A 26,196-nucleotide genomic window follows, 5' to 3' on the forward strand; every position below is an offset into this window, starting at 1 on the left:
TGACAAGTGAAGACCCAGACTCAGGGCCACATTGCTTATACCCCCTCACAAGCCAGAGGGCCCCACAGCGTTGGCATGGCTTGGGCAGATGGCGGGTGCCCAGCAGTGCTCCAGAGCCACCCCGGCCTTGGCCCAGGACAGTGACAGGGAGGCCCGGGCACAGGTGAGGCAGGAGAAGGAAGAGGCAGCCAGGCCCCATCCTGAGTCTAGAAGGCTCTGCAGTCATGTGGTCCTTCTTGTCCAGCCGGAAGAGAGCACCCAGAAGAAAAGGGAAATAAAACCCATCTTTGGAATGCCAGGGCGGGAGGTTTATCAGTATTTATTAAAAAAAAAAACAAAAAACTGGAATAGCATGAAGGTCTGAGGCCCATTGTTGAGTGGGGAGCTGTATTTACTCAACTGCACCTTGATCTTCCTTCCCGCAGGGCAAGTCTGTCTGCGGGACCCCTGGAGCCCCGGGAGGGGGAGCAGGGCAGGGCCATGGCCTTGACCTGCCTGCAGCCCCTCTCAAAGTGGCTCTTCCCCTCCCCCACCCTCCCCCTCACCCCCAGGAGACTGGTTGAATGTTGGTTCCATCCCCCTGTGTAGACCTCAGCTGAAGCACATACCATCACCTGACATACAGGAACCTGGAAAAAGTCCGGGAGTACGAGTGCGGCGGCTTCCATGGAATCCTTGCCATCTCACCCCCGTTCCCCAGCTCCCATACAGCATCCTCGAGGTGCACTGTAATCCGAGATTGTAAAAGCATTTTCAGGAACCCCGAGTGTTTCCTGTCTGGCACAGGCCGTGCTGAAACGTCCCACCGGAGCAGACTCAGCGGAAGTATTTGGAGAGTCGGCGGGATGTTCCTGTTAGGGCGTCAGAGCCAGGGCCACACACCACCGCCAGCTTCCTTTCTGACACCTGTCAAGTCAACTTTCCTCAGTGGCCGTGTGGGGTCCCCTGTGGGGCCTTCAGCCCCAGCTCTGCGGTGCCCTGGGACATGGGGGGCCAGGTTCTGCTCCAGGCCACCACAAGGACTATGAGGAGTCCAGCGGCCCTGACTGCAGTAATGTCATGGAAAGTTCCAGAAGGTGGGGCTGGGAAAGGGAGCCTGCTCTCGGGGTCTCATGAAGGCCCTGCCATCCAGTGTCAATACAAAAGATATGTCAGTTCCTTACAATAACTAAATTGCATCCCAATGCCCTCCAACCCAGCCCACATGCTCAGAGACAGACTTGCTAACTCGTCATGGCCCCTCGAGCATCCTGACCACTTAGTCATGTCTGCCTCCCAGAGAATAAGTGGGGGAGTGGGAAGTGCCTTGGTATTTACCATTCCTGCTCCAGCCCATTGGCTTGCAGAGCCCACAGAGCCAATCAAAACCTGTCACTGTCATAATTTCACCAGTTTCTGAAATGGCTAATTTTCCTTTCTCTAGGGCCAGCCTTGGGAAGAGTCACATGCACAGAAATGTCTGCTGGAAAATGCGAGTCCCCGGCTGTCCAGCCATTCCACAAAGGAAACAGGGATGCCCATAAGGGGAGCAGTCAGCTGACACCTGGCCCACCTGCATGAGCAGGCTGCTAAAAAAAGGCATGACTCACAGTTGGCTGGGAGGGCCCAACCTTAGTCCAGCAAGCCCTCTCCCGCCTTAAATGCCACCTAAGGCGTCCAGAGGAGCAGACCACGTGTCTGCCGGGGTGTAGAGCTCAGCATGTGCACACCAGGCAGTCGCAGGTCTGCCCAGACCCCCTCTCACCTAGTCACGAGGCTGGGGCAGGGCCTGAGAGCTCAGCACTCCTGCTGCACAGCGCACAGCCCGCACCATCTGGCCAGGCCAAGTCCACTCGGAGTCCCTGCGTAAACACATCCATCACTTAGGAAAACAGAATTACATTTTCCATAGCAATGAAATACCTCTCTAGGGGGTATTTCCAGAAATATACGCTCTGCACAGGGACAGTGCGGTTTTTGCCAATCCCCTAGAACAGGAAGTCTTTGCACAGTGTCATGAAAAGAAGAAAGTGAGTAAGAGAGGGAACCGGAGCGAGGAAAGTCCAGGGAGGTTCATGTTCAAAATAAACAATGTTTAGAATTACAGACAGTCCCTGATTTATACTCAGGCTGAGTTCCAGGATTGTATTTCCAAGTCCGTCGTTCGGACTGAGATGCACTTTCCCATAGAAACTGGGTTCAATGGTCATGTTGTTAACCCAGAGCTGTCTCTTCTCTGACAACGTATGGCATTACCAGTCAAACTTTCCCAGTTCCCTCAATATCATCGCCGGTGTTGCTTCTGTGAGAAAGTAAGTTCTGATGTACAGAGCAGGACAAAGGAGCCCCTCTCCCCTGGGGGTGCAGAGGTGGGGAAGGGTTCCAGGAACATGAGTGGGGCAGGGAGACTTGGTGGGTGGTCATGGCTTTGGTTCTGGCAAGATCCATGACCTCACCTAGCCTCTGTCACCTCACCTCAGAATACTTCCCACCTTATATTTTTGTTGGCAGGATTAAGTGGCAGAAAGTATGCAGAGCACATGTTACAGGGCTTGGCCCCAAACAAGAGCTTAACAAACAGTGGCCATTGCCATTACTGTTACCTTTTGTGTGCAGGAGAGAAATTGATCATCAAACCTGAGCATCTCAGGGCTTGAAGGGGTTCAGTAACTATTTCCAACAAAAGGCAGGACCACAACTGTTTTACCTGATATGATCCTGGCCCATGGTAGGCTCTAAGAAGGATTGGATGGATGGACGGGTGGATGGATGAATAGATAGATAGATAGATAGATAGATAGATAGATAGATAGATAGATAGATGGATATGTGAATGGGTGGATGGGTGGGTGGATGGATGGGTAGGTGGGTGGATGGATGGATGGATGGATGGATGGATGGATTTTATTTTCACCCATTTTATTATCACCCATGATTCTGGAGTTTGACTGGGTTCACCCGGGCAATGAACCCAATATCTGTTCCGCCTGATGTTGGCTGGGGAAGCTGTCATCTACAGCCTCAACTGGGCTGGAGCATCCAGCATGGCTCCCTCATATGTCTGGCCCCTGAGGTGGGGTGGCCAGGACACTAGGCAACTTACTCTCTGTGCAGGGCTCACCTCTCCCTCTCCACTTGGTGAGCTCCGCAGGGCAGCTGGGCTTCTTACATGGTATCATAGGGCTCCCCAAGTGGGACAGCACTGGCTTCCAGGCCTCCTAGGGCCTCAGTCCATGACCACCACAGCATCCCTTCTGCCACATTTTGCTGGTGCAAGGGAGTCGGGGCCAGCACAGGAGGGCATCACACAGGACGGTGCTGTGGACAGGATGTCTAATCCCCAGTGTGGTGGTATTTGGTGGGGATACCACTGAGAGGTGATTGATCCATGGGGACAGAGCCCTCATGAATGGGATTGGTGCCCTTATGAAAAAGCCCCTTGCCCCTCCGACACGGGAGGACACAGCAAAAAAACAGGAAGCTCTCACCAAACAAGGACTCTACCAGAGCCTTGATCTTGGACTTGCCAGCCTCTAGACTGTGAGGAAGAAATGCCTATTGTTCCTGAGCCCCCAATCTTTGGCATTTCTCTAGAGCAACTGAATGGACTAGGACAGGTGGGAGTATTAGCAGGTGTGGTTCCTTGAGCTGTCCTTGAAGAGGAGCTACCACCTTCGCTGAAGTCACGGTCCTCACAGGTCACTGGCTCTTCTCCACCCTGGGGCTAGCTAACATTGTTTGCAATGTGTGGTCTCCAGGTCATCACGGCAGAGGAGAGGAGCGGACAGGTGGAAGAAGTAACTCTAATGCTGCTGCCACATGACTTCTGCCCACACTTCACTGGCTGGGGCTGCTCCCAAGACCCCCAACTTTACTACAGGGAGGCTTGGAAATGTCGGGACTGGGCATCTATTCAGTTAGTCTTCATCATCTCTGCCACATCATTGAGTTCCTCTAATGGATGTTGGTGGGCACGAGCAGGGGCTCGCATTTGCTGCTGGCGGGCGTGTAAACCGGAACAGCCTGTGCCCAGCTCCTTGCTTGCTCCTGCCTGGGTGTGGAGACCACGCTGTGTACTGGGACCTTGGCTCTGAGACTCAGTGGGCACTACTGACCCACAGAAGCCGAGGGCTGGGTGACAGCAGGACCAGCCTCCCGTCCTCCTTCCAGAGTGTTATGTGGTGCTGGCCGGAGCAGAGAGGAACTCATTCCTCTGGAGGGTGGAGGCTGCTCGGGCGACTGCTGGTTCCCACCTAGTTACGCAGGAGAACACACAGTGTCCCTGTGGGAGGGAGGCAAACTTGGCCGCCCTGAGCAAGGGGACTTGTGTAGCCTTTTCACAACACTGGGCCCTGTTCAGGTCCCATGTTAGCACAAGGATGGAAAACCAGAGAGAAACCCAAGAACAACAAAACTGCTCAACCTATAAATGAAGGTGCAAGGAACTGGGATTAATTCACCAAAAGAACAAGAAACGACTCAGCAACAAATATCTGTGGGTGTCAAATGGACCCGGATTCGAGCACCGGCTCCGTCGCTTCATGCTATGGGGCATTTAGTCATGGTGCTTCGCCTCTCTGAACGTCACTCTCCTCCCCGGTAACATGGCCCGAGTCCCAGCAGCTCCCTCGCAGTGCTCATGTGACCGTTACGCTGGATCGTGCGTGTGCCGGGCCCGTGGGAAGCGCTCAGTAGATGTGGGTGGCGTTCTTGCTGTTGTTATTCCTGTTCTCAGCCTTGTTGGACTAACACGATGCCCTCCCCAAGGTATTAGGTTAATTCAGAGGGGAAATCGCTAGCAGTCGGTTGGTGACGGTGACAGATCCTGAGTGTGGCAGGGCAGGATGTCCCGAACCCCCGTCTCTCTCTCCAGCGTGACGCTGCCTCACGCCACACACCACGTTCCTGATGAAGGGCCTGCAGTTTGAACTGGTTAGGGTTCTTCTGGGTGAACTTGAACGAACATAAGCAAACTGGGGATGTACTGAAATCCAAAAAGGCACCAAAGCAGGGGGACCAGAAAGGGCAGGATCCAGCCTCTGGGAGAGGAGAGGACGCCAAGGCCATTCTCTGTACCCCGAGTTTCAGGGTCACGTGAGAGACAGCCTGGACGCACAGAGAATAAGTGTCTGGAATCATCACGCGTAGCTCAGGAAAGGCATCGCTGGGCCCGGGAGGACCTAACCAACGAGGCAGCGTTGGGCTTTCTAGAAACCCGCCTGGGCACAGTCCCATCAGTGTTGCCTGGAAGGGGCGCATGTGCCATTGGAGTGCCAAGGTTTCAGGCACAGGAAGGTTGTGGAGTGATTGTTATAAATACAAGTGTCCCCATGAATCCAGGGTCCTAAGTACAACTGTGTTCAGGGAGGAGAGAGGAAACCAAAGTGAGCAGAGCAGGCCAGCTGGGGAGCAGTAAGGAGCAGTGGAGCTTGTGGTGAACTAGGCAGGGCGTGACCCAGCGGGCTCAGCCCTATTCCACTGTCGCCCTGGGGGAATGCAGGCAGAGCACTGCCAGGCCTTCTGGTTTCAAAGAAAAGTTGGCCATTTGGACTTTTGTGAGAATCTTTCCGATTTTTAAGTGTGAGTAGCTAACACAAAAGCTGTAAAGCCCTGGGGGACCACAGGTGGCATGTTTTGGGCTGAGGGGTGCCCAGGAGCACACCACCTCTGCCCTCCCCCACCCTGACCCAGGGCTGAAGGAGGCACCCAGAACGCTGCAGACCTGGGATCACATGGCTCCTCGCTGTTGTACCGGCAGGAGGAAGAGAGGGCTCCAGGCAGAGTTGGTTATGCCAGAAATTTACCCTCCTCTCCCCCCTGAAAGATGAAAATTTTACTTAAAGAGGGTATATTTTTACAATATTATATTATGAGAATGTGCAAACATACAGCAAAGTTGGAAGAATTTTACAGTGAAAATCTGTATCTCCACCACCGAGCTCCTGCCGTTAATATCTTCCTGGGTTTGCCTGATCCCATACAGATCCATCCATTGCCTCTCCAGCGCCCACCTACACCCACTAGCAATGACCTTCCGGAGAATGGTGGGAGGAGGTTTTGGAAGGTGTCCTGGCCGTTTCCTGTCTTCTTTCAGCTTCGGATCCTGACTCTCCCTCATCTGCTCTGTCCTGAAGGGAAACAGAAACAGGCCCCATTGGCTTCTAGCTTCTGGGTGGGTTTAGACAAGGGCAGACATTGGTGGAGGGGACAGGAGGAGAGAAATCAGGGTATCTTCCTCTCTCTCTCTCTCTCTCTCTCTCTCTCTCTCTTTCTCACCCTCCTCTCTCCTCTCTCTTCTCTCTCTCTCTCTCTTTCTCCCCCTCCTCTCTCCTCTCTCTCTCTCCCTTTCTCTCTCTCTCTCCTCCCCAATTTGACTACAAGGGACCCACCAGCCCATCCCTCTGGGGTCCCAGCTCCCACCAGACATGACTCCAGCATCCTCCAGGTGACAGAGATCTGGGCTCCAGCAACACCTCCTTTCTTTGTCTCTTGAGGCCTAGGGAAGAGAGTGACTTCCTGCTCTTGCTAATGTCTTCATTGCCTTATTCCATATTTAGCTTCTCACCTCTTTCCAGGGCCTGTGGAAACACTCCCTGCATTGTGCTTCTATTTGAAATGAGCAGCGTGGATTCTGTTGTCTTGGTTGGATGTGGCTGGAATGAGAGGTTAGCAAGTATGTGGCATCCAGTCTCCTGGGAGGCACAGGCCAGGCTAGAGTTACAGGTGCAAGGTGTTTGCAGGGGGCAATGCCTGTGAGAGCGGAGGAGAGGGAGAGGCAATGCTGTGGGAGGAGGAAGCCTGGGGCTGAGGTGTAGGGGGTCTGACACTATCGAGGAAGGAAGAGGGTGGGGCTGTGCTGAAAACATCGGCCAGCTCTTAGAGGGTCCCACACTGGGTAGAAACAGTCAGAGTACAACCCTCCATCATGCCCAGAACTTGTCCAGAGCTGCCAACGAGAACCAGCCTCGGTTCAGACCCCGGAAGGGATCCTGCAGATGCTGAGGCCGGAGGCTGCCGTGAGCGCTCCTCCAGCTTTCTAGCAAGTTCTTTCTTGAAGGGAAATCCCAGTGGCCACTCCCATAGCCACAACAGCAAGCTACCCTTTTGTAAAAATTGTCTAAATAACATCTTGATTTCATCCTGCAGGAGCTCTCCTTGAGCTGAGAAGCTACAAGAATGAAGTCCAACCGCAAACACTGATGTATGCGGTCCCAGGGCCAAAAACTCCTCTCCAGGGACACTTCTAAATGAATAATGAATCATAGGAGTCACGGGGGATGGGGTGATGAGGCCCAGCTGGGATGCGTTCAACTATCTACAAAGCACAGAGGAATCTTTAACGAGCTAAATCTCATCCAGTTGTCCATCGGAACATGGGAAACTGTGCTGGAGACTGCCATCTGTAACCAGCTCCAGACACTGGGCCAAAACCCACTCCGCTTCAGCAAAAGCTATTCTTTTGAATCATATAATTTACACACAACAGAATGAACTCATTTTAAGTGTACATTTCGATGGGTTTTTGTAGATGTGTACACCTGTGGATATTAAAGAACACATTTTGATGAGTTTCAACAAGTGCATACAACCACATAGCCACCACCCAAACAAAGACAGAACCTGTCCATCACCCAAAGGGGGCTCCTCATGCCCCCTCTTAGTCAAAGCCCACCCTCAGGCCCAGCCAAGTACTCACCTAAACTGAATTCGATGTGTCTTCTCCGGAGTTTGGCATAAACGGAACCACATTCTATGTTCTCTTTGATGTCTGATGTCTCACTCAGCATGAGGTCTGTGAGAGGCACTCAGGCTGCTCTCTGTATAGTCAAGTTCGTCCCTTTTTACTGAGGGGTCGTCATAGTCCATTGTACAGATACCACATTTTGCTGACTCATCCACCTGTTGACAGACGTTTTTGCCTTGTTTCCAGCTGTGGGTGATTGCGCCATGAACACGTGTGCAGTTTTTATTTCTCTTGTAACCCATTCATTCTTTCAGCTTTTCACTTTGAGATCATTGTAGATTCACGTGTGGTTGCAATAATGCAGAGAGACCCTAAATGCCCTTCACCTAGTTTCCATCAGTGGCCTTGCACAACTATCGTACAATATCACAGCCAAGAAATTGACCTTGATACAATCCATCGACCTTGTTCAGATTTTAACCAGTTTTATTTGCACTCATATGTATGTGTTTAGCTCTGTGTGATTTTACCGTATGTGTAGATTCATGCGGCCACCACCCCAGAGAAGGCATGGACCAGATCCATCACAAGGATGCCTTCATAGCCACGGCCACTTCCCTCTCTGCCCGGTCCCCAGCCCCTAGCAACCACTAACCTACTCACCTCCATAAACGTGTCACTTCCAGAAGGCTACTGAAATGGACTCATGGTAATTGATGACCTTTGGAGTGACCTTTTTCAGGCATCAAAATTCCTTTGAGATCCACCCAAGTTATTGCCGGTACCAACTGTGTTCCTCTTTATTCCTGAGAAGTACTTCAAGAGATAGATGCACCATAGAGTGTGTCACCTTTCACCCGCTGAAGGACTCAGAGTTGCTTCCAGTTTAAGGCTGACACAAGTAAAGTTTCTATGAATATGTATGTGCAGATTATTTTGTGAACACAAGCTTTCAAATTTTTTGATATAAAACACCGAGTGGTGCAATCACAGAGCCAGGTATTGAGGGCATGTTGAGTTTTGTAGGAAACTGCCATGCTCTTTTCCAGAGGGACTATCCTTCTATATTTCTACCAGCAAATGCTTTCCCTCATTTTTGCCATTCTTATAAGCAATATCTCATTGTGGTTTTGTTTGCATTTACCTAATGACTGATGATATTGAACATCTTTCCAGGTGTTTTTACCATCTGTGTGTCCTCTTTGGGGAAGAAAAAAAAAAAAAGCAAGCCTGTTCATCGTGTCTTTAGCCCATTTTCTAATTAGATGTTTGGAGGATGTTTTACTGTTGAGTTTAAGAGTTCATTATATATCTTAGATACTAACCCCTTGTTGGATGTGTAGTTTGCAAATATGTACTCCTGTTTGTAGCTTTTCTTTTCACCCTCTTAATCTTTCACAGAGCAAGAGATTTTAGCTTTCATGCAGTCCAATTTATCCATATTTTTGCTTTTATGAACGGTGCTTTTGGTCAAATCAGGCAACTAACTCCTTGGTCCAAAATATTTTCTCCTATTTTCCTAAAAGTTTAGTGGTTTTATATTTTAAGTCTGTGATACGTTTTGAGTTGGTTTTAGTTTAATGTGTAAAGTTTAAGTCAAGGTTCATTTCTTTGTCCTCAGATGTCCAAGGGCTCCAACACTATTTGTAGAAAAGGCTCTGTTTCCCTCATTGGGCTGCTCTTACACTTTTGTCAAGTATCAGTTGGGCATTTTTGTGTTCTATTTCTGATTTCTCTATTTTCTTCCATTGATTTTTGTGTCTACCCAACTGTCAATATGATACAGTCTTGATTATGGTAGATATATCATAACCCATTCTTTTTTAAGAAAACAAAATAAATTGAACTAAATGCCTATGTAACTCTCCTCATATCCTTTGAAGATCCCACCAGAGCTGGGACATAAGTTGGAGACAAGAGAGTGGCAAGTATAGTCCTGAGCCCAGTCACACCTGGAGAACAAAGGGTGGGTGCAATCCTTGGGCAGGGGCATGGGAAAGGTTCGCGAGCCACATGCGGCTCTTTGGCCCCTTGAGTGTGGCTCTTCCTAAGCCTTAGGAGTACCCTAATTAAGTGGGTGGGAGTGGGGTAGGGCTCTAGGCCCAGGGAACTGGAGCTCTGGCAACCAGGGCAGGACATTTCAGCAGAGGCCCTGGCCAGTGGGCCTCAGGGACACAGAGCACAGGAGGAACTATAGGGGAGGGATGTCATCAGTGCCATCCCTCTAGCATTTATCTGCTACTTACTGGTAACCCAAGACTTTATACCTGAGGCATCTTCCCCGCTGGTAGGAGCCTCCTCCCTGATGGACAGGGAGTTGGTGGGTAAAATCCCAGCTCCCTCAACTCAGGCTGGGATAACTCCCAGGCAGGGCTCAAGTTGCCCACGGTGGTAACTGGCTTCATAATACTACACTTTATCACCTCAGTTCCCTGGGCTAATTCCCCTGTCCCCCATAGGGACTCCCCTGGGGTCTCCTCCAAAAATAAAGTATTTGCACCAAATGTGCTCAGGGACACAAACCGAGACAGGGCCCCAGAGCTGACATGGGGCTGGTTGCCCTTGACCTGCAGTCCGCTTGACACCTGGAGCCTTCACTGCTAGCCTGGATTCTTGCACACCAGGTGCTCCCAGCAGGTCAGACTCTCGCCTGGGGAAACCGCCCGTCTCGGCCAACAGCTTTGGCATGTTTAAGAGTTCATTATGTAGCCCGAACCAATATGCTCAATTAATATTTGACAAAGGAGGCAAGAACATACAATGGAGCCAAGATAGTCTCTTCAATAAATGGTGTTGGGAAAATTGGACAGATATATGCAAGAAAATGAAACTAGACCACCAACTTACACCATACACAAAAATAAACTCAAAATGGATAAAGGACTTAAATGTACGACAGGAAACCATAAAAATTCTAGAAGAATCCTAAGGCAACAAAATCTCAGACATATGCCGAAGCAATTTCTTCACTGATACAGCTCCTAGGGCACTTGAAACTAAAGAGAGAATGAACAAATGGGACTACATCAAAATAAAAAGCTTCTGCACAGCAAAAGAAACCATCAACAAAACAACGAGAAAACCCACTGTGTGGGAAAACATATTTGCCAATGTCATATCTGATAAGGGCCTAATCTCCAAAATCTATAGGGAACTCATACAACTTAACAAAAGGAAGATAAACAATCCAATCAAAAAATGAGCAAAGGACCTAAATAGACACCTTTCAAAAGAGGACATTCAGAAAGCCAAGAGACATATGAAAACATGCTCAAAGTCACTAATCATCCAAGAGATGCAAATCAAAACAACAATGAGGTACCATCTCACACCTGTCAGACTGGCTATCATCAACAAATCAGCAAACGACAAGTGCTGGAGAGGATGTGGAGAAAAAGGAACACGTGTGCACTGCTGGTGGGAATGCAGACTGGTGCAGCCACTATGGAAGTTTCCTTAAAAAACTGAAAATGGAACTCCCATTTGACCCTGTGATCCCACTTCTAGGAATATATCCCAAGAAACCAGAAACACCAATCAGAAAAGATATATGCACCCCTATGTTCATAGCAGCACAATTCACCATAGCTAAGATCTGGAAACAGCCTAAGTGTCCATCAGTAGATGAATGGATTAGAAAACTGTGGTACATCTACACGATGGAATACTATGCTGCTCTAAAAAGGAAGGAACTCTTACCATTTGCAACGTCATGGATGGAACTGGAGAGCATTATGCTAAGTGAAATAAGCCAGTCAATGAAGAAAAAATACCACATGATCTCACTCATTCATGGATAATAGAGACCATTATAAACTTTTGAACAATAATAGATACAGAGGCAGAGCTGCCTCAAACAGATTGTCAAACTGCAGCGGGAAGGCCGGGGAGGGTTGGGTGGCAGGAGGTAGGGGGGTAAGAGATCAACTAAAGGACTTGTATGCATGCGTATAAGCATAACCAATGGACATAAGACACTGGGGGATAGGGGAGGCTGGGGGACTGTCTAGGGCGGGGGGATAAAATGGACACATATGTAATACCCTTTGTAATACTTTAAGCAATAAAAAAAAAAGAGTTTATTATGTATCTTAGATACTAACCCTTTATTGGATGTGTAGTTTGCAAATATGTTCTCCTGTTTGTAGCTTTTCTTTTCACTCTCTTAATCTATTATTAGAATGCTGTGTTTTATTCTTATCTTATAACAGATGAGTAGTGTTGATAACTGAATGCTGCATGTGTGTCCCCAAGATTCATGTTGAACCCTAACCCTCAGAGGGACTGTATTTGGAGACAGAACTTATAAGGATGTACATAAAGTTTAATGAGGCCTCAAGTGAGGGGCCCTGATCCAATAAGAGGAGGGAGAGGGACCACAGATCCTTCTGCAAGCAGACTCCCCGAGGAGAGGTCACGTGAGGGCACAGCGGGAAGGCGGCCATCTCCGCCAGGAAGAAAGTGGTGGGAAACTTGACCTTGGATATCTAACCTCTAAAACTGAGAAAATGAAGTTCTGTTGTTTAAGCCACCCAGTCTGCAGCCCAAGTGACTAATACAAGTAGTAATAGAAAAGAAGAAAGTGGGGGGAGGAAGGAAGGAAGGAAGTTAGTTCATACTAGTGATAAGTCTTTTTAACTCGATGCAGCTGAGCCCATGATGGCAATCTTTAGAAAGACTAGCAGCCGGAGTCCTTAGCTTTGATAACACTCATAGGACCGAAAGAAAAGAACCAAATTAAACAACAGGGTGGGATACTAGACCCACTTCAGTTAAGATGGAATTGTAGAGAGGCACGGCCATCATCTTCCCTAGGTCTTTTGCAACAAACTCTCAACAAGTGAGCTGCTCAACTTGGAAACAAGCGCCTTGTCTGAGAGAGGGAGGGAGTGAGGCGTGGGAGCAAGGCTGAGCGCCCGGGAACAGCTGGCTGGACGCAGGGACACCCACGCACCTGGCGGGCATTGACACCTGCCTTGAGAAGCCCCAGGAGGAGTGCTTTCCAGCCCAACAGTCGTCCATTCCCGATTTGACACGAGGGACGTTTTGGCAGAAGTGCTGACTCCAGCAACCAGACATCTGAGATCATTCTGCCTGTGAAATCAACCATAGACCATCAAGCTGAAACCAGACACCTAGAGACGTGGCAAGCCCTCCAGCATAAGCATAAGAATAAAAACATTAAAGCGCTCAGGCCACCACATAGGTCTGCTCAATGACAGAGGCATCTGCCATTGTAGGTGCTGCAGACACTAATGGAGATCAGATGGCGCTGCCTCCTGACAGCCACCCAAGCACCTCGCAGTGGGCGCGGGCAGGGCTGCGTGGGCTCAATGCGGGCTCCAGGTCAGGGTGGGCGGACAAGTCAGTAGACACAAGTCTGTGGTGGCTGCTCTTCCTGAGTGCGCCCCTGGGCTGCAGGGCCAGCCGCAGTCACCCCCTCTGGCCAGGAGAGGGCACCAGAGGGCAGCGGGACTGAGCTGATAGCACAGTGAGTCAGGCTGGCCTGGGGGGTCTGTCATTAAAGGAGGGGCTGAGTGTGCCCAGGCTCAGCAGGAAGCTCTCCCAGGAACCTGGTGAAGCAGCTGGACACACAGAGGCCAGCAGACTCATCGGGCTCCTGCAGACTGCCCTCTGGGACAATGGTTCTTCCCTCAGTTCCCAGATGAGCCCCGCACCCCCACCTCCACCCCCACCCGGTAGGCACAGATTTCAAGGTCAGGCCTGTGACCCCAGGACTCGAGGGGAGCTCCCAGGGAAACTGTCTGCTACACTCCAAGGTCAAAGGAGGCACAGAGGGATCCTGCACTAGGATCCCTAGAGAAGGTGGAAGGGGGTCAGGTCATGGAGTCCTAGAGAGAAGAGTGACTCAGAGGGTATGTTTCTTACAGCTGAGGACAGTGGAATGAAGGAAGGGCTTAGAATAGAAGAAGCAACAGGAGAGAGCCTGGGCGAGCTGCTTTGGCCCCTACGAGGCCAGGACAAGAGTGTGGGCTTTGTTCTCAACTGGGAGCCCCTCACTTCACTGTGGGGCTAACAGTGTCCCACTGGGTGGGGCTGGAGCACAGGACAGACCAGATGCATACAATCCAGGTGTAAGGCAGAGGTCCCAGAGCTGCCTAGGCCCCCACCCCCACCCCACCCCTACTCCTACCCCCCACCCTCCACCCCCACCCCCTGGCAAGCCCCTCAGTCATAGGTTCTGGGTGTGAACAGACAATGAGGAGAGCTTCTCGAAATACTTCTCTACAGAGCCCTCACTCAATCGCCTAGAACCCAGGGCATATGTTCCCACAGCCATAGCGCAGGCCCCACGCCAGAAACCACACAACCCACGGATGATTCAGCCGTCAACACAGCCAGTTTCCCATTGTTTCCTAGGAAATGGCAGACCCAGGTCCCAGCCATCTGCCTCCAAGACCTAGAAACGATGTCTGGCCCCCTCCCCTACCAGGCCCCCTGGCCCACCCTGCCCCTGCCCTGCATCTGTGGCCTAAGTGAGTCTGCCTTCTGCTCTGGCCCAAGGAAGAGACTGGGCCACCTGTGTTCAGGCCAGAAGGGAAGGAGCTGGGAGTCAGAAGGATTTCCCAGCAGTAGCTGCTCATTGGGGGTGGGGAGGGAGAGGGCAGCCTGGCCTGGCCTCAGACCCAGTGGCTGTGGGGACGGCTATGGGAGGATCCCTGGAGGCCCGCGGACGCCTCTGCATCCTCCTGGCCCTAGGGCTGCGATGGGCTACAAGCCAGGATCTTGACTCTGGGATGGACTGGAGGGAAGGCCCAGCGCTCCTGACTCCCCCTCCCAGGGAAGTTCAAGGGCTCCCTTAGGGGAACTCCAGGAGCAGAAAGTCAGGATGCAAAGCACTGGTGTGGCTCCCAGTAGTCCTGAGTAACAACCCCGCCGGGGCATGAGTTCCTAAGAGACCCTGCATACCGGGACTTGGGCCACCAACAAACCAGGCAGGGACACCAAGAAATGAGAGCTTTTTGTAAAATTTGCTATTAAAAACAGTCTCAAAATAAGCATTCAAATAACTACTGTGGATAAAAGCTCTTATGGAGGGCTGGACTTCCCTAACGTCCTTCTGGCTCGGTCTGGTTTCATTCGGAATCAAACACGGGGAGGGAGCAAGAACAGGTCACCTGATGTATGCAGAGGTCTGGGGTTAAAGGCCCAGGCTTCTACTGGCTCAGGCAGCAGCGCGGTGTTCCCTGAGGGTCTCCTCGTGAAAGGGCTGGGGGCTCAGAGGCCCACGAAGGAGTTTAATGCAGCCAGGCGGGTGTCAAGGGGCCCCTAAGGGTCCCTGGTAAGAAGGACTGGGGGGCTGAGGGCCTGGATCCCAGGTCTTCCTGCAGCCCCACCGGCTCCTCCTGGGGTGGGGGCCCTGGTCCAGCCCCACCCCACGGGTCAGACGCGGAGGCGGGGCGCCTGCATGCTTGTGAGGGACTCACCGCCAGCAAAAACCGCATCCCTGCCTTTAATTGTGCGTTTGAGTTAAGCTCTCTGGCCACAAACGGAAAGCCTTTGAGTCCAGATCCAGGCTCAGATGGGGCGGTGGGCGGACTCAGGGGGAGGCGTGGAGGACGGAGACCCGCTTGTGAGGGGGTGAAAGGCGACCTCCGATATTATTCGCGCTGGACCGAGACCTCGCCTTGCATGGAGATCTCATTCCCGTTTTGCACGGAGACCTCACCCGCACTACACTGCACTTCACCAAAGGCTCGCCTTGTCCTAGGAGCTCAGACCTCAGAGCTCAGGAAGGGGCCCCGTGTTCAGGGTGGGAAACTGAGACCTCCCAGAAGAGGCCGGGCTCCAGCGTCCGCCTTGGGGGTTAAACGCCTGGCCCTGCCGCCCCTTTAGAGCAGGACGTTGGGCACGGCGCGCCCTGAGAGCCTCCCGCTATCTGCCGCTTTCGCCCTCTGTCGGTGCGGAGGAGTCACGGCAGAAAATGACCAGAAGTGGCTTGAGGCTGTCCTGACCATAAGGCGCTGTCCTGACCATAGGCTTCGTCCTGCAGCGTCCACTCTGCCCATTCTCAAGCCGATATCCAGGGCCGGATGTCCAGAGGAACAAGACATCAGTTCGGAGGCCGCCAGCCCTGGTGATGTCAGGGACCAGCCCTGGAGGATGCCTCTGACCTTCACCCTTTGCTGTATCCTCAGCAAAGGTAGACGGGGGTCAGCATGCAGGAAAGAGGGAAGAAAGGAGAGGAAGTTTCGCTGTCCTAAGGACAGAGGCTGACGGTCACAGCACACTGTCCGCTCAGCGTCCCTTCTTTAGTAGACGGCCTCTGGTGAGCGCTGACATGAGATGCAAGACTCACACATGGTTCCCACTCCCGGGGTCCCACACGTGCCTCAGTCTCCAGTCTTCCCATCCTGGGCAGAACCCTCCCACGCTCCGAGCCTCATGCCCACCTATCAGCCTTCCAGGTCACTTGCTCAGGGGCTGGTGAGGGGAGGGTCCTCTGGGCCCTCAGGGAACAGAGTCCTGGTGGAGTGTTTGGTCTTACGTAATACATCCGTTCTCTCACTCCTGCCCCATAAGCCTGCTAAGCTCCTTACTCCATGCTCTAGCACAGCAGCAGCATCTGCACCTCGTTTCCATTGCGCCCACACTTGCAGAGCTATCTCAGCAATGTACTGGGATAATTTCCAAGTGTCCTGGCCAGGAAAACAAGTCTTGAGATAAGGAGATTTCTCCCAAATCAGTAAACTCAATGCAGTATCTTCGAGGTCTATCTGTACACATTTCCCCTGTGTTTGGTGATACACAGTATCGAGGGCCGTGATTGCGTCAGTGAAAATGCCATTTATTCCCAGAGCAGGAACTTTATTCTCCCACCTGGGCTTTGCTGAGACCTGGCCCTAGTTGTTGTTCTAGAGGAAATAAGGAGAGATGGGGACAGGTCTTGGGAAGGCGTCCTATTGTAAGACGTCCATCTCAGGGGAGGTGTTCGCACAGTGTCTGGGCACCAGCACCTCTGGGAAGAGGAAAGGGGCTGCTCCGTGCCCAGAGGAGTCTGGGTAATCAAGGGGTTCAAACTCAAACTCGTCCACCCAAATGTCCCCATCCCAGGGCACAGGGCTCCACCTATCAGGACGTTGACTTTGGCATAGGAAACCTTTTCAGGGTGTTCCCGTTACAACTCTGGGGTCTATACAAGATTCCCAATTCAATTTGAATTTCAGATAAATAAATTATATTTTTTATAAATAAGTATACCCCATGAAATATTTAGAATGCACTTATACTAAAAAACAAAACAAAACAACTCTGTTCATTGTTTCTATAAAATTCAAGTTTAACTGGACAGCCTGTTTTTTCTTATTATCTGGAAAACCTACACTGGCACCCTTACCATTAAACTCTGGGACTGGGCATCAGCACCACCTGCCCTGAGGGGGCAGGAGAGGATTTCTGTAAACAGCCAGGATAACACACCCAGCCCTGCGTCTAATGCTTGCAGTTGCTTGGCGAGCCCACATGCTTAACCACACACACAAACTGCAGAAGGAAACACAGACAGTATTCATCATGATTGCCTCTGAGGAATAGGAATAAGCAAACCTGACTTTTCATTTAGACTGTTTATATTCTTTACCATATATCTTTATCATATATTACCACATATCCATTTTATAGATCTTGAAAACATGCTAATTTAAATAAATAAATACTAAAGTATAAAAAAAAACATTTTTAAAATCTACCATTAAGGCCCTAGCAGGTTTGGCTCAGTGGTTACAGCGTTGGCCCTTGGACTGAAGGGTCACGGGTTTGATTCATGTCAAGGGCACATGCTTCGGTTGCAGGCTCCAACCCCTGCCTGTTTGGGGCGAGTGTGGGAGGCAACCAATCTGCCTCTCGCACATCAATGTTTCTGTCTCTCTCTCTGTGTGTGTGTGTGTGTGTGTGTGTGTGTGTGTCTCCCCCTCCCTTCCACTCTCTCTAAAAAAAAAAACCAAACAACAAAAATAAAACGTATCCTCAGGAGAGGATTAACAACAACAATAAAAATCTACCATTAAGGAACTTACAGTTCCAATACCCACTTTGGGAAGACGCTATTAATTTTGCAAGCAATTGTGAAGTGTATGGTAAGGAAATGAAAGACCTAAGAACCACTCACAGGGGTTGTGGAAACGGGTGTAAGTTGCTCCCACCTCCAGGGTCTGCACAGACGGGTTGACGGTGTTTGGTTCGAGCCTCCATCCTAATGTGGTCCTGGGGCCTAAAATACCCAAGTTCACCTCCAGTGCTCCCGCCGGCACAACTGTCCTAGGAGGTTTAGTTTCCTCTCATAACAACTGTTCACCTAACAGCACTGGATTTCTTTGTATTCCTGTCCCCATGGTGCAGACATGGAAACTGAGCGTCAAAAGTAGTTCCAGGGGAAAGCATGTGCTTTTTGTTTAATTTTTAATTTTATTTTAATGGTAAGTGAGAGGAAGAAAGACAGAGTGCTCTTCTGCGCCCAAGTCCGGAGGAGAGAGAGAAGACGGGATTTGGAAGGAGGTGCAAGCCCTGTGAGCTGCAGAGGGTGGCTGCACCTGAGAAGGGCTGGGTGTGAAGCGCCCAGGAGCCAACGCAGGGCTCGGAGGAGGCCCAGCCCAGCCCAGGCGCGCGTCCCCGAGTGCGCCCCGCCCCGTCTGCGCGCGGGGCCTGACTCCGCCCAGAGCGCGACTCTGACTTGCAGGACCTTTCTTGGTGGGCAAGACTGGGTGCCCTCTCCGCGGAGGGGCTCCCGGCGCTGTGGGCTCCCCGTTCAGGGGCGTCCTGATGCCAGGCAGGATGGAAGGCGGTGAGGGGCACGGGATCTGCGCGAGGAAACCCTGGGCGCAAAGTCCCACTTCCCAGCTAGTGTTCTCACTTAGTTCTTGTCATTGTCTAAGGTTCTTTCCAAGCCTCCGTTTCCCCTGTGTAGAGTCGGAGTAAACAGCGTCCTCCCAGCAGAGATGGGATGGGGATTAAACGAGGTGCCGCGCGCTCCGCGGAACGTTCGGGCAAGCGGGCGTCCTCGCACTGACGGCAGGGCCCCGCGGCCGCATCGCCGGCAAAGTCACGCGACTCGCCGGCTGTGGGCTCAACCCCGCTTCCTGCCGCCGCCTTTCTCCCCGAAGCTGGCTTGGGGCGAGGAGCGAGAGGCCCTGCACCGGCGCCTCCCGCGCGGGCACTGGGGTTGCTCGGCCCTCCGCCCGGTCCAGCACCCCGAGGTGCCCGCGCTCCCGGAGCTGGGCGGGGCGCAGCCCACGTGACCCAGCGGGCAGCACCCGGACCTCCCCGCTGCCCGCCAGGCCCAGGCAGTCCAGAGCTCCTGCCCTGTGCCTTGCGCCCTGCTGCCCCCGTGCGCCCCGACCAGACGCCCAGGTTCGTCCAAAGCAGGGCCCGCACGGCCAGGGAAAGAGTCGGTGAGTGCCAGGAAAAGGGAACGGTTGGGCTCCGGTGCCCAGGACTGGTGGCCCAGGCTCCGGGAGGGTCCGCGGAGAAGTGTGCAGCTATAATGGTGTGGAAACGCCCCCAGTGATTCCCTGGCCTCGCTCCAGGCTGGTGAGGAAATCCTGCCCAGCCCCCAGAACCCCAAACCTCACCCGGATACTCTGGTCAGCAGGCCATTTTGAGGAAAACTGTGCTTTTAATTAGAAACCCTATTGGGGGTGAGGGGGGCTGACTGAACTGGGGCTGGGACCTGAGAGGATTGGCACTGAGCTGGACGCCCAGGGGCCCAAGGCTGCTTGGGTAAATACTTCCTCCTGGGCTGCTGCCCTGCACTGCAGATCTAGGGGTCAGGGCCCTGGGGGTGTCCTGGCAGGGGAGGATGCGCCCAGACCTCCAGAAGCCCCGGGTTTATCCGAATCCTCTTTCGTTTGCTGCCAGGCTCCATCCCAGCCCATCCACCCTGTTGTAGAGATAGGGGGAGAGTCTGTGAGCCATACCCTCCTTATAAATCCCCAAAGATTTCATAGGCTCAGACCTTAACCAAATTTAAAAACCCACTTCCTTTTCAGTTGGATTGGGGCCTTTAGATCTTTTTTGTCTTTTTTGTGTTTTAATCTTATATACATATTTCTTTTCTTTCTCAGAGGTTGGAGTGATCATGGGGGGAGGGGGGACCCCAGTAGCCCACTAGCCGCAAAGGCTGACTGCCCGTGGAGGTGAAATCCAGGGAGAGAGCCAGAGCCTGCGGACCGTGGGAGCTGAGCCGAGACATTGGCGCACAGGCGAGGACAGTGCCAGGCACCCAGATGAGCAGGCAGGGATCTTACTGATTAAGGCATTAGTGACGGAAAATTACCAGCAGCTGAGTGGGTCTGGTGGGAGATTGGGGGTTAAAGTAGGCAGGTGGGAAAGGTGGCTCTGGTGGCCATGGATGAGAATGCAGTGGCTGCTCCTGTGGTTGGGTCAGTCTTCTAGGTCTGACTATCTCATTCTTTTAGAAGCAACCTCTGGAGCAAGAGCTCTCCCCTTCCTCCCTCCTCTTACCCACCACCCCCCTTCTATTCTAACATCCGGGCATCGTACAGGGCTGGAGAGGGCCAGAGCGGTCCAGGAGCCCGACCGTTGTCCATGGTACAGATGGGAAAGCTGAGACCCAGGAACTTGTCCCAGGTCACAGGGCCGGCTGGTGCCTGAACTGGGATGGGAAGCCAGCTCCTGACTCTCAGCCCCCCATCGTCCTGCAGCCTCAGCCTGGGACCCATCCTTGCTGAGGACACTGGAGCTGAGGCCTTCGCTACAAACGCAGGACCTGTGTGCGTGTATAAATGAGGGACCTGGGAGGGCAGAGGGAGTGGGCAGGCTGCAGAGTGCCCACCCAGTGTCAGTGCTGGAGTGACCTCAGAGCCTCTCCTTGTGCCCCAGGTATGCCGGTGACCTGCAGGGTGGAGGGACTTCCCCTGGGAATGTGCTCATTTTGCAGCTGATGAGGGCTGGGGGATTGGGTCCTACCAATGGGCGGCAGGCCCAGCTCTGGGGGCAGCATTTGGGAAACAGCTACAAAGGTGAATGCAGAGATCCCACAACTGGCACCTGTGCGTTCCTTCAGGCGTGTCCCTGCACCTTTATCAGCAAGAACAGCACCTCACACCTAGATTCTGAGTCAGCGAGCATTCCTGCCACTCTTAGCTGGGCATTCAGTGAGGGACGTTGACTGGCTCCCTGGTTTTATTTGCTCAGGCGGTGATGGCTCATAATCACCATTGCGCCAAGGCTTAGGGAGCAGCCGCCCAAGATGTGGTGGAGCCAAGTGTCATGAAGGAGGAACCCCGCCCCGATCTCCCTTTAATTCAGCCAAAGGATGAACTCAAACCTTTAACAATAAAGACGACACACCACTGAGATTCTGTATTCTGGGTCCAGGATATTCATTTTATAAAACCAGTTCCGCTGTGTCTTTCCAGCGCTTTCCCCTCTGTGTCAGCCGCTCTTCTCTGCATTGTAACTATTCAGTCTCAAAGATGAAAAGTGTGATTAGCTCTGAGCAGTGGGAACAGGCGCAAACTGAAAGTGTTTTCTTCAGGAACCTCATGACTCAGAGTTATCTCCACCGAAATGGGGCGGAGGACAGATAGAGCCTGGGGGTTGGAGCTGCCCTCCCAACACGTGCATCCTGGGAGGTTCCCTGCAGGCCAGGCGCCACAGCAGCCCTGCACCCTCCGTGGGCTGCCCTTGACTGTTGTGGGTCAGGGGTACCAGCTGGAGATCGGGCCTGGGTGAGCAAGGAAGCAGGGAGTGATGGGCTGAAAGGCTGTCCCCTCCCTGAGCCCACATAGGCCCCGGGGCAAGGCTGTGCCTGGCAGAGGGGCTGGCTCTTCCACGTACTGCAATGTCCCTGTCCATGTCCCAACCTGAGGCAAGCCAGAGGGCGTACTAACAGCACTTTTCTAAACATAGGGGTTTTTTTTAAGCTTTAAGCATTTTGTTAATCTGCTAAATGGGAGGATAAGGTCACAATATATAAAGAACATGTCGAGACCGTTGGCCCTCAACCCCGGCTGTCGTAGGAACCGGGCCCTCGAAGCATCACCTCCCTGCCGCATGGCACAGCCTCCTCCGAGGCTGCGTCTGAACCTGGAGTCCCTCTCCCTCCAGTCCTCTCCCTGCCCCTGCTGCTCACCCTGGAGTTGGGCCAGAACCAAAAATAAGCACTTGGGTAAAAAATTTTCAGGTTCTCTCTAACCCATGAAGTAGTAACAGTCTGGTTGTGGTTTAGCTATGTGGGATGCATGTTTCAAAATGCATATTCCACATCACTGTTTTATTACACAGAGTGCCGTGGACACACATCGCATTCCTTAAGAACTCAGGCTCATTGTCGGAGCCTCCAAGGTGGTATTAGGCCGTAATGCCACGGTTCCCGTGGGCGCGGGTGTGGCTGTGTGCCCCATCTGCTGTGGCCGCCCGGTCACGTCTCAGCATGTTCCTGGCGGGCCTCGCTCTCGGCAGCCAGGAGCCAGCGTGGGCCTCATCCCCAGGAGGGGGATGTCACTGCTCAGCTGATGGTCACGCACCCTCCTCTGCTCTGAAATTAGGATTTCAAAGAATGAGCTTCTTAGGATACAACATTTTTTTTTCAAAAGTGGTAAAAAAAAAACAGAACTGAATACATCCCAGTCATCCATCAAATAACTTTTTGTTCCAATTTTTTTAAACCCAGAAACTGTGTGCTCCGGAAAGCATCAAAAATCTGTTTTGTTTTCATGTTTTCTGGTCCAGAATCTAAGTTCAACTCTACTGAGGACAGTTTGGATGATCCTGGCACTCAGGGCCCCTCCCCAGGGGTTCACAGTCAGACTGCGCTTGAGGGTGGAGACCCGGAGGGGTCGGGCAGAAAATGGAAGTTGCTTTCCATCAAGTTTAAGGCACAAGCCAGGGGACATTCTAGTCGACAGCATGGGATCTCTGTGGAAATTTTCATCTCAAGTGTACCCAAGTGCTGCTTGGCACATGTTACTTTTCATAATTAACCTCTTACGCAAGAAAAGGAAGTCTGTTCCCACAGTGAGCACTTCCATGGTCAGCAGCCTGAGGGAGATGCTCCCCATGTTCAGCAGCCGGTGGAATCTTCCCTTTGACTTGAAGGCCCCCCAGGAGAGCAGACGGTTGGTCCCTTCTCGGACATTCCCGGGAGGACGGATTTCAGGCCCCAGGGAAGTCCTGCTGATGTCACAGGTGGTTTACAAACGGTCACCACAGCGGAACCTCATCCAACAAATCATACCCCAGAGCAGGGCTGTTCCGGCTCCCAGGACCCCTAAGGCGAGACCCCGGGATCACACCTGGGGTCCCATCACAAAGCACGGCGTAGGACAGGGGGAAGGAGGTATCCCTTGGCATCATGACACTTACTCCACAGTGAAAAGAGAATTAGGAACTCGGGTCTACAGGTGTGAGGGTCAGGAGGCGGAAGTCGATCCCTTTTAAAAGCAGGGTGTGGGAATGCTACACAGGTTCGTTTCGTTGCCTGTTTAGCCCAGGTACCCACAGGCTGCCTGGGAACCCGGACTCTGGGTGCTGCCTGGTGCTCCGTGAGTCAGCCAGCATCGTGGGCTTCCTGGGCTGACGCTATGATCCTGTGATTTTCCAGGTGTGAGCCTGACGAGGAGCCACGATGGGGAAAAAGCTGGACCTTTCCAAGCTCACGGATGAAGAGGCCAAGCACATCTGGGAAGTGGTGCAGCGGGACTTTGAGCTGAGGCGGAAAGAAGAGGAGAGACTGGAGTAAGTGCGTGGGGCTGAGCCCACGGAGCCCGAGTCCGCCACACCCCGGGCTCACTGGGTGGGTGAGCGGCATCGACGGAAGCCAGGTGCTGGGAAACGCTCCTTCTGGCCTCGGTTTCCTCATAATTAAAACGAGGGCCCTGACTCTGCAACCTGACTTTTAGGTGTGCCTTAAGCAGTTTTATTTCAGCTTGATCCAGCTTCCAGGGTAACGTTGTCCCCAAACTGGGTGACGCAGGGACCACCAAAGTGCAAGAATGAACAGTGACAAAGGGGTAATGACTGGATCCATTCTGAAACGCCCAAATGTTGCGATGGAGGGGTTGGCGGTCGAGGCTGACTTTCCACCTTCCTTTCTGATCGCGTTGGTGGCCCCCATCCAACTGAGCGAAAGCCCACAAGCATTATTAACGCCCTCCTACCTTGCATGTTCCTCCCAACCTCTAACGCTTGGCTTCCACTGAGCTCCTTGTTATCTCCTCTGGGTATTTTGGGGGGTTGGTAGGCCTACTGAGAAGGAGACATTTGAGCAAAGACTCGAGGAGGTGAGGGAGTAGCCAAGAGAATGCCTACAAGGGCTCCAGGCAGCGCAGGGAGAGGAGGTCGTGGTGGCATCACGTGGGCTCCATGGACCTTTACAGGCCCTGGGTCTTTCTCTCAGGCCTCTGCTGACCTGGAGGCGTGTGAGCAGGGGACCAGCGGGACCAGACCTCCGCTCTACAGGCTGTGCGTTACTGAGCCGCAGTCACTTGTATTTTGAAGGGAGAGCCAGCAAATTTGCCTTCAGATTGGATGTGGGGTGGAGAGTATGGGAGGAGTCCAAGGTAACGCCAAGGTCATGGCCTGAGGAACTGAGAGGACGGAGTTGTCTCCTCACCTGGGGAAGGCACCGTTAGGCCAGGTCTGGGGGAAAGCAGGAAACAGAGCACAGTAATTAGGGGGGAGATTGTGAAACCAAGAAGCAAACATGCCCGTTCTTTGGAGATCACGTCCCTGTCCGGTGTCTATAGACACAGCATGTGGGCTCAAGGTCAGTTCACCAAGAGCAAATTGGCCAAAAGGCAACTTGCTAAGCAGACAACTCACCAAGTTTACCAACTGAAAACAATCAAAGAACAAAAGAAGTGTTTCCTTTTATATTTACAGAGTTAACAGAAATGAGTATTAGGTGGGTTTCTCTCCAAATAGGAGCGTCGGTCCCCTGGAAAGGATGTTGGGCAGGTTTGGGAAAGCCCGGCACCTCCCCTGCAGGGTCAGACCAGCGGGCCTCCCGGCACTGGCAAATGAGCTTGCCCAGGTCCCTGACATTGGCAAGGATGGAAGGCCATGGGGCTGTGAGACCAGTTTTACTAACTCCTGTCTGACCAGACTATTCCCAAGACACAAAGCCTCCGACCCCTCGGCCAGGCCTCAGGCTCCCCAGGCTGTGCCAAAGACGTTCAGAGTCCCCCTGGGGACACAGAGGCGTGAGGCCTTGGCCCCTCTCCACCGTGTACCTCCTAAATGGCTTTCCAAAGAGAATGTGTTTTTATTCCAGGGAACAGGGTTGCCAACAGCACTGACCTTGCGTGCGCCTTTCCTCTGAGCTGCCAGGAAGGAAGTTCCCTTGGGGTCTGGCTCCTGAGCCGCAAGCCCCCTGGCAGGCAGCTTCAGGAAGTGGAGGAGAAGGAAGTGGGAGGCCACCTCGCCTTTCACTTAGCCCAGGCAGATAAAATCTCTCCCTGAAGTTGGCGTGTTCGACCAGGGACTTGGGAGTGGGGTGTTTACTGTACAGGGTGTGATGTTATTCCTGGCTTCCCATCAGGTTACAGTGCTGAGCACCAAAGAATCAAAAATTCAAAGTTGTACAAAATTTGGACATTAACAACGTTGGCATCAGAAGGATTTAGGATGGAGTCTGGGCAGGGCATTGCCATGGGGACGTGGGTCTTAACTGTGGATGAACTTAGAGCCTTGAACAGGATTGACGTTTGTGTGAGAGAACGGACATCCTGATGCCAAGTCTGTTGACCAGTGCAGGGCTTGGGCTGTGAGCCATAGGTGCGGCCACTTCCCTGTGTGGAGAGGGACGGTGACAACAGAGCCTTTGCTCAAAGGGGCTCCTCCGTCTTTGATGTTCCAGTGGCATTGGCCTTCACTGTCCTTGAGGCCCCCCCTGCAGGTGTATGATGTGCTGGAAGGAAGCAGAGGGGGAGGGAGGACGATAAGTGAGGCTCCTGGGAGGTGATTCCAGCCTCTGGTGCAAGAAACCAGCTACTGAGAGCAGAAGGCCCTTTGGGAAAGCAACATTCCTGCTGCTCTTGTTCTGTTTAAATCCTTCCTTCCCCCGTGGGGTTTAGTTCTTGTGGAGAATATCAGCTAATCTGGGATGAAGAAACCTTGAGAAAAAACAAAGTGGGAGGAAGCACGCTCACTGATTTCAAAATGTACCACAAAACTACAATAATCAAAACAGCATCGCACTGGCATGAGCAGGTGTATAGACCAATGGGATAGAACAGTGGTCAGCAAACTCATTAGTCAACAGAGCCAAATATCAACAGTACAACGATTGAAATTTCTTTTGAAAGCCAAATTCTTTAAATTTAAACTATATAGATAGGTACATTGTTATTAACTTAATTAGGGTACTCCTAAGCTGGCGTTTCGTTCTCTCTCTCTCTCTCTCTCTCTCTCTCTCTCTCATCGAACCTGGGACCCTTCAGTCCACAGGCCAACACTCTATCCACTGAGCCAAACCAATCTACACTCTTCTCCTTTCTTTATTTTTAGGGCATAAGGCAGAGGGTTTTCAAGCGGTACCAAAAGGAGGGATA

General features: G+C 52.3%; 1 protein-coding gene across 2 annotated transcripts in view; it reads left to right on the forward strand.

Moving 5' to 3' along the window:
• Nucleotides 1–18,774: 18,774 nt before the first annotated feature.
• MLPH (melanophilin) overlaps nt 18,775–26,196 on the forward strand; it is a 34,782-nt gene continuing 27,360 nt past the window's right edge. The window contains exons 1-2 of one of the 2 annotated variants that reach the window (XM_081095292.1): nt 18,775–19,071; nt 23,247–23,380. In XM_081095292.1, the coding sequence (XP_080951418.1) occupies nt 23,271–23,380 (110 nt within the window). In that variant the 5' untranslated portion in view covers nt 18,775–19,071; nt 23,247–23,270. The remainder of the gene's footprint in view (nt 19,072–23,246; nt 23,381–26,196) is intronic. The other variant, XM_081095291.1, reaches the window with a different exon arrangement.

This window comes from Myotis nattereri (assembly GCF_964212035.1).
Source record: "Myotis nattereri genome assembly, chromosome: 7".
NCBI lineage: Eukaryota > Metazoa > Chordata > Mammalia > Chiroptera > Vespertilionidae > Myotis > Myotis nattereri.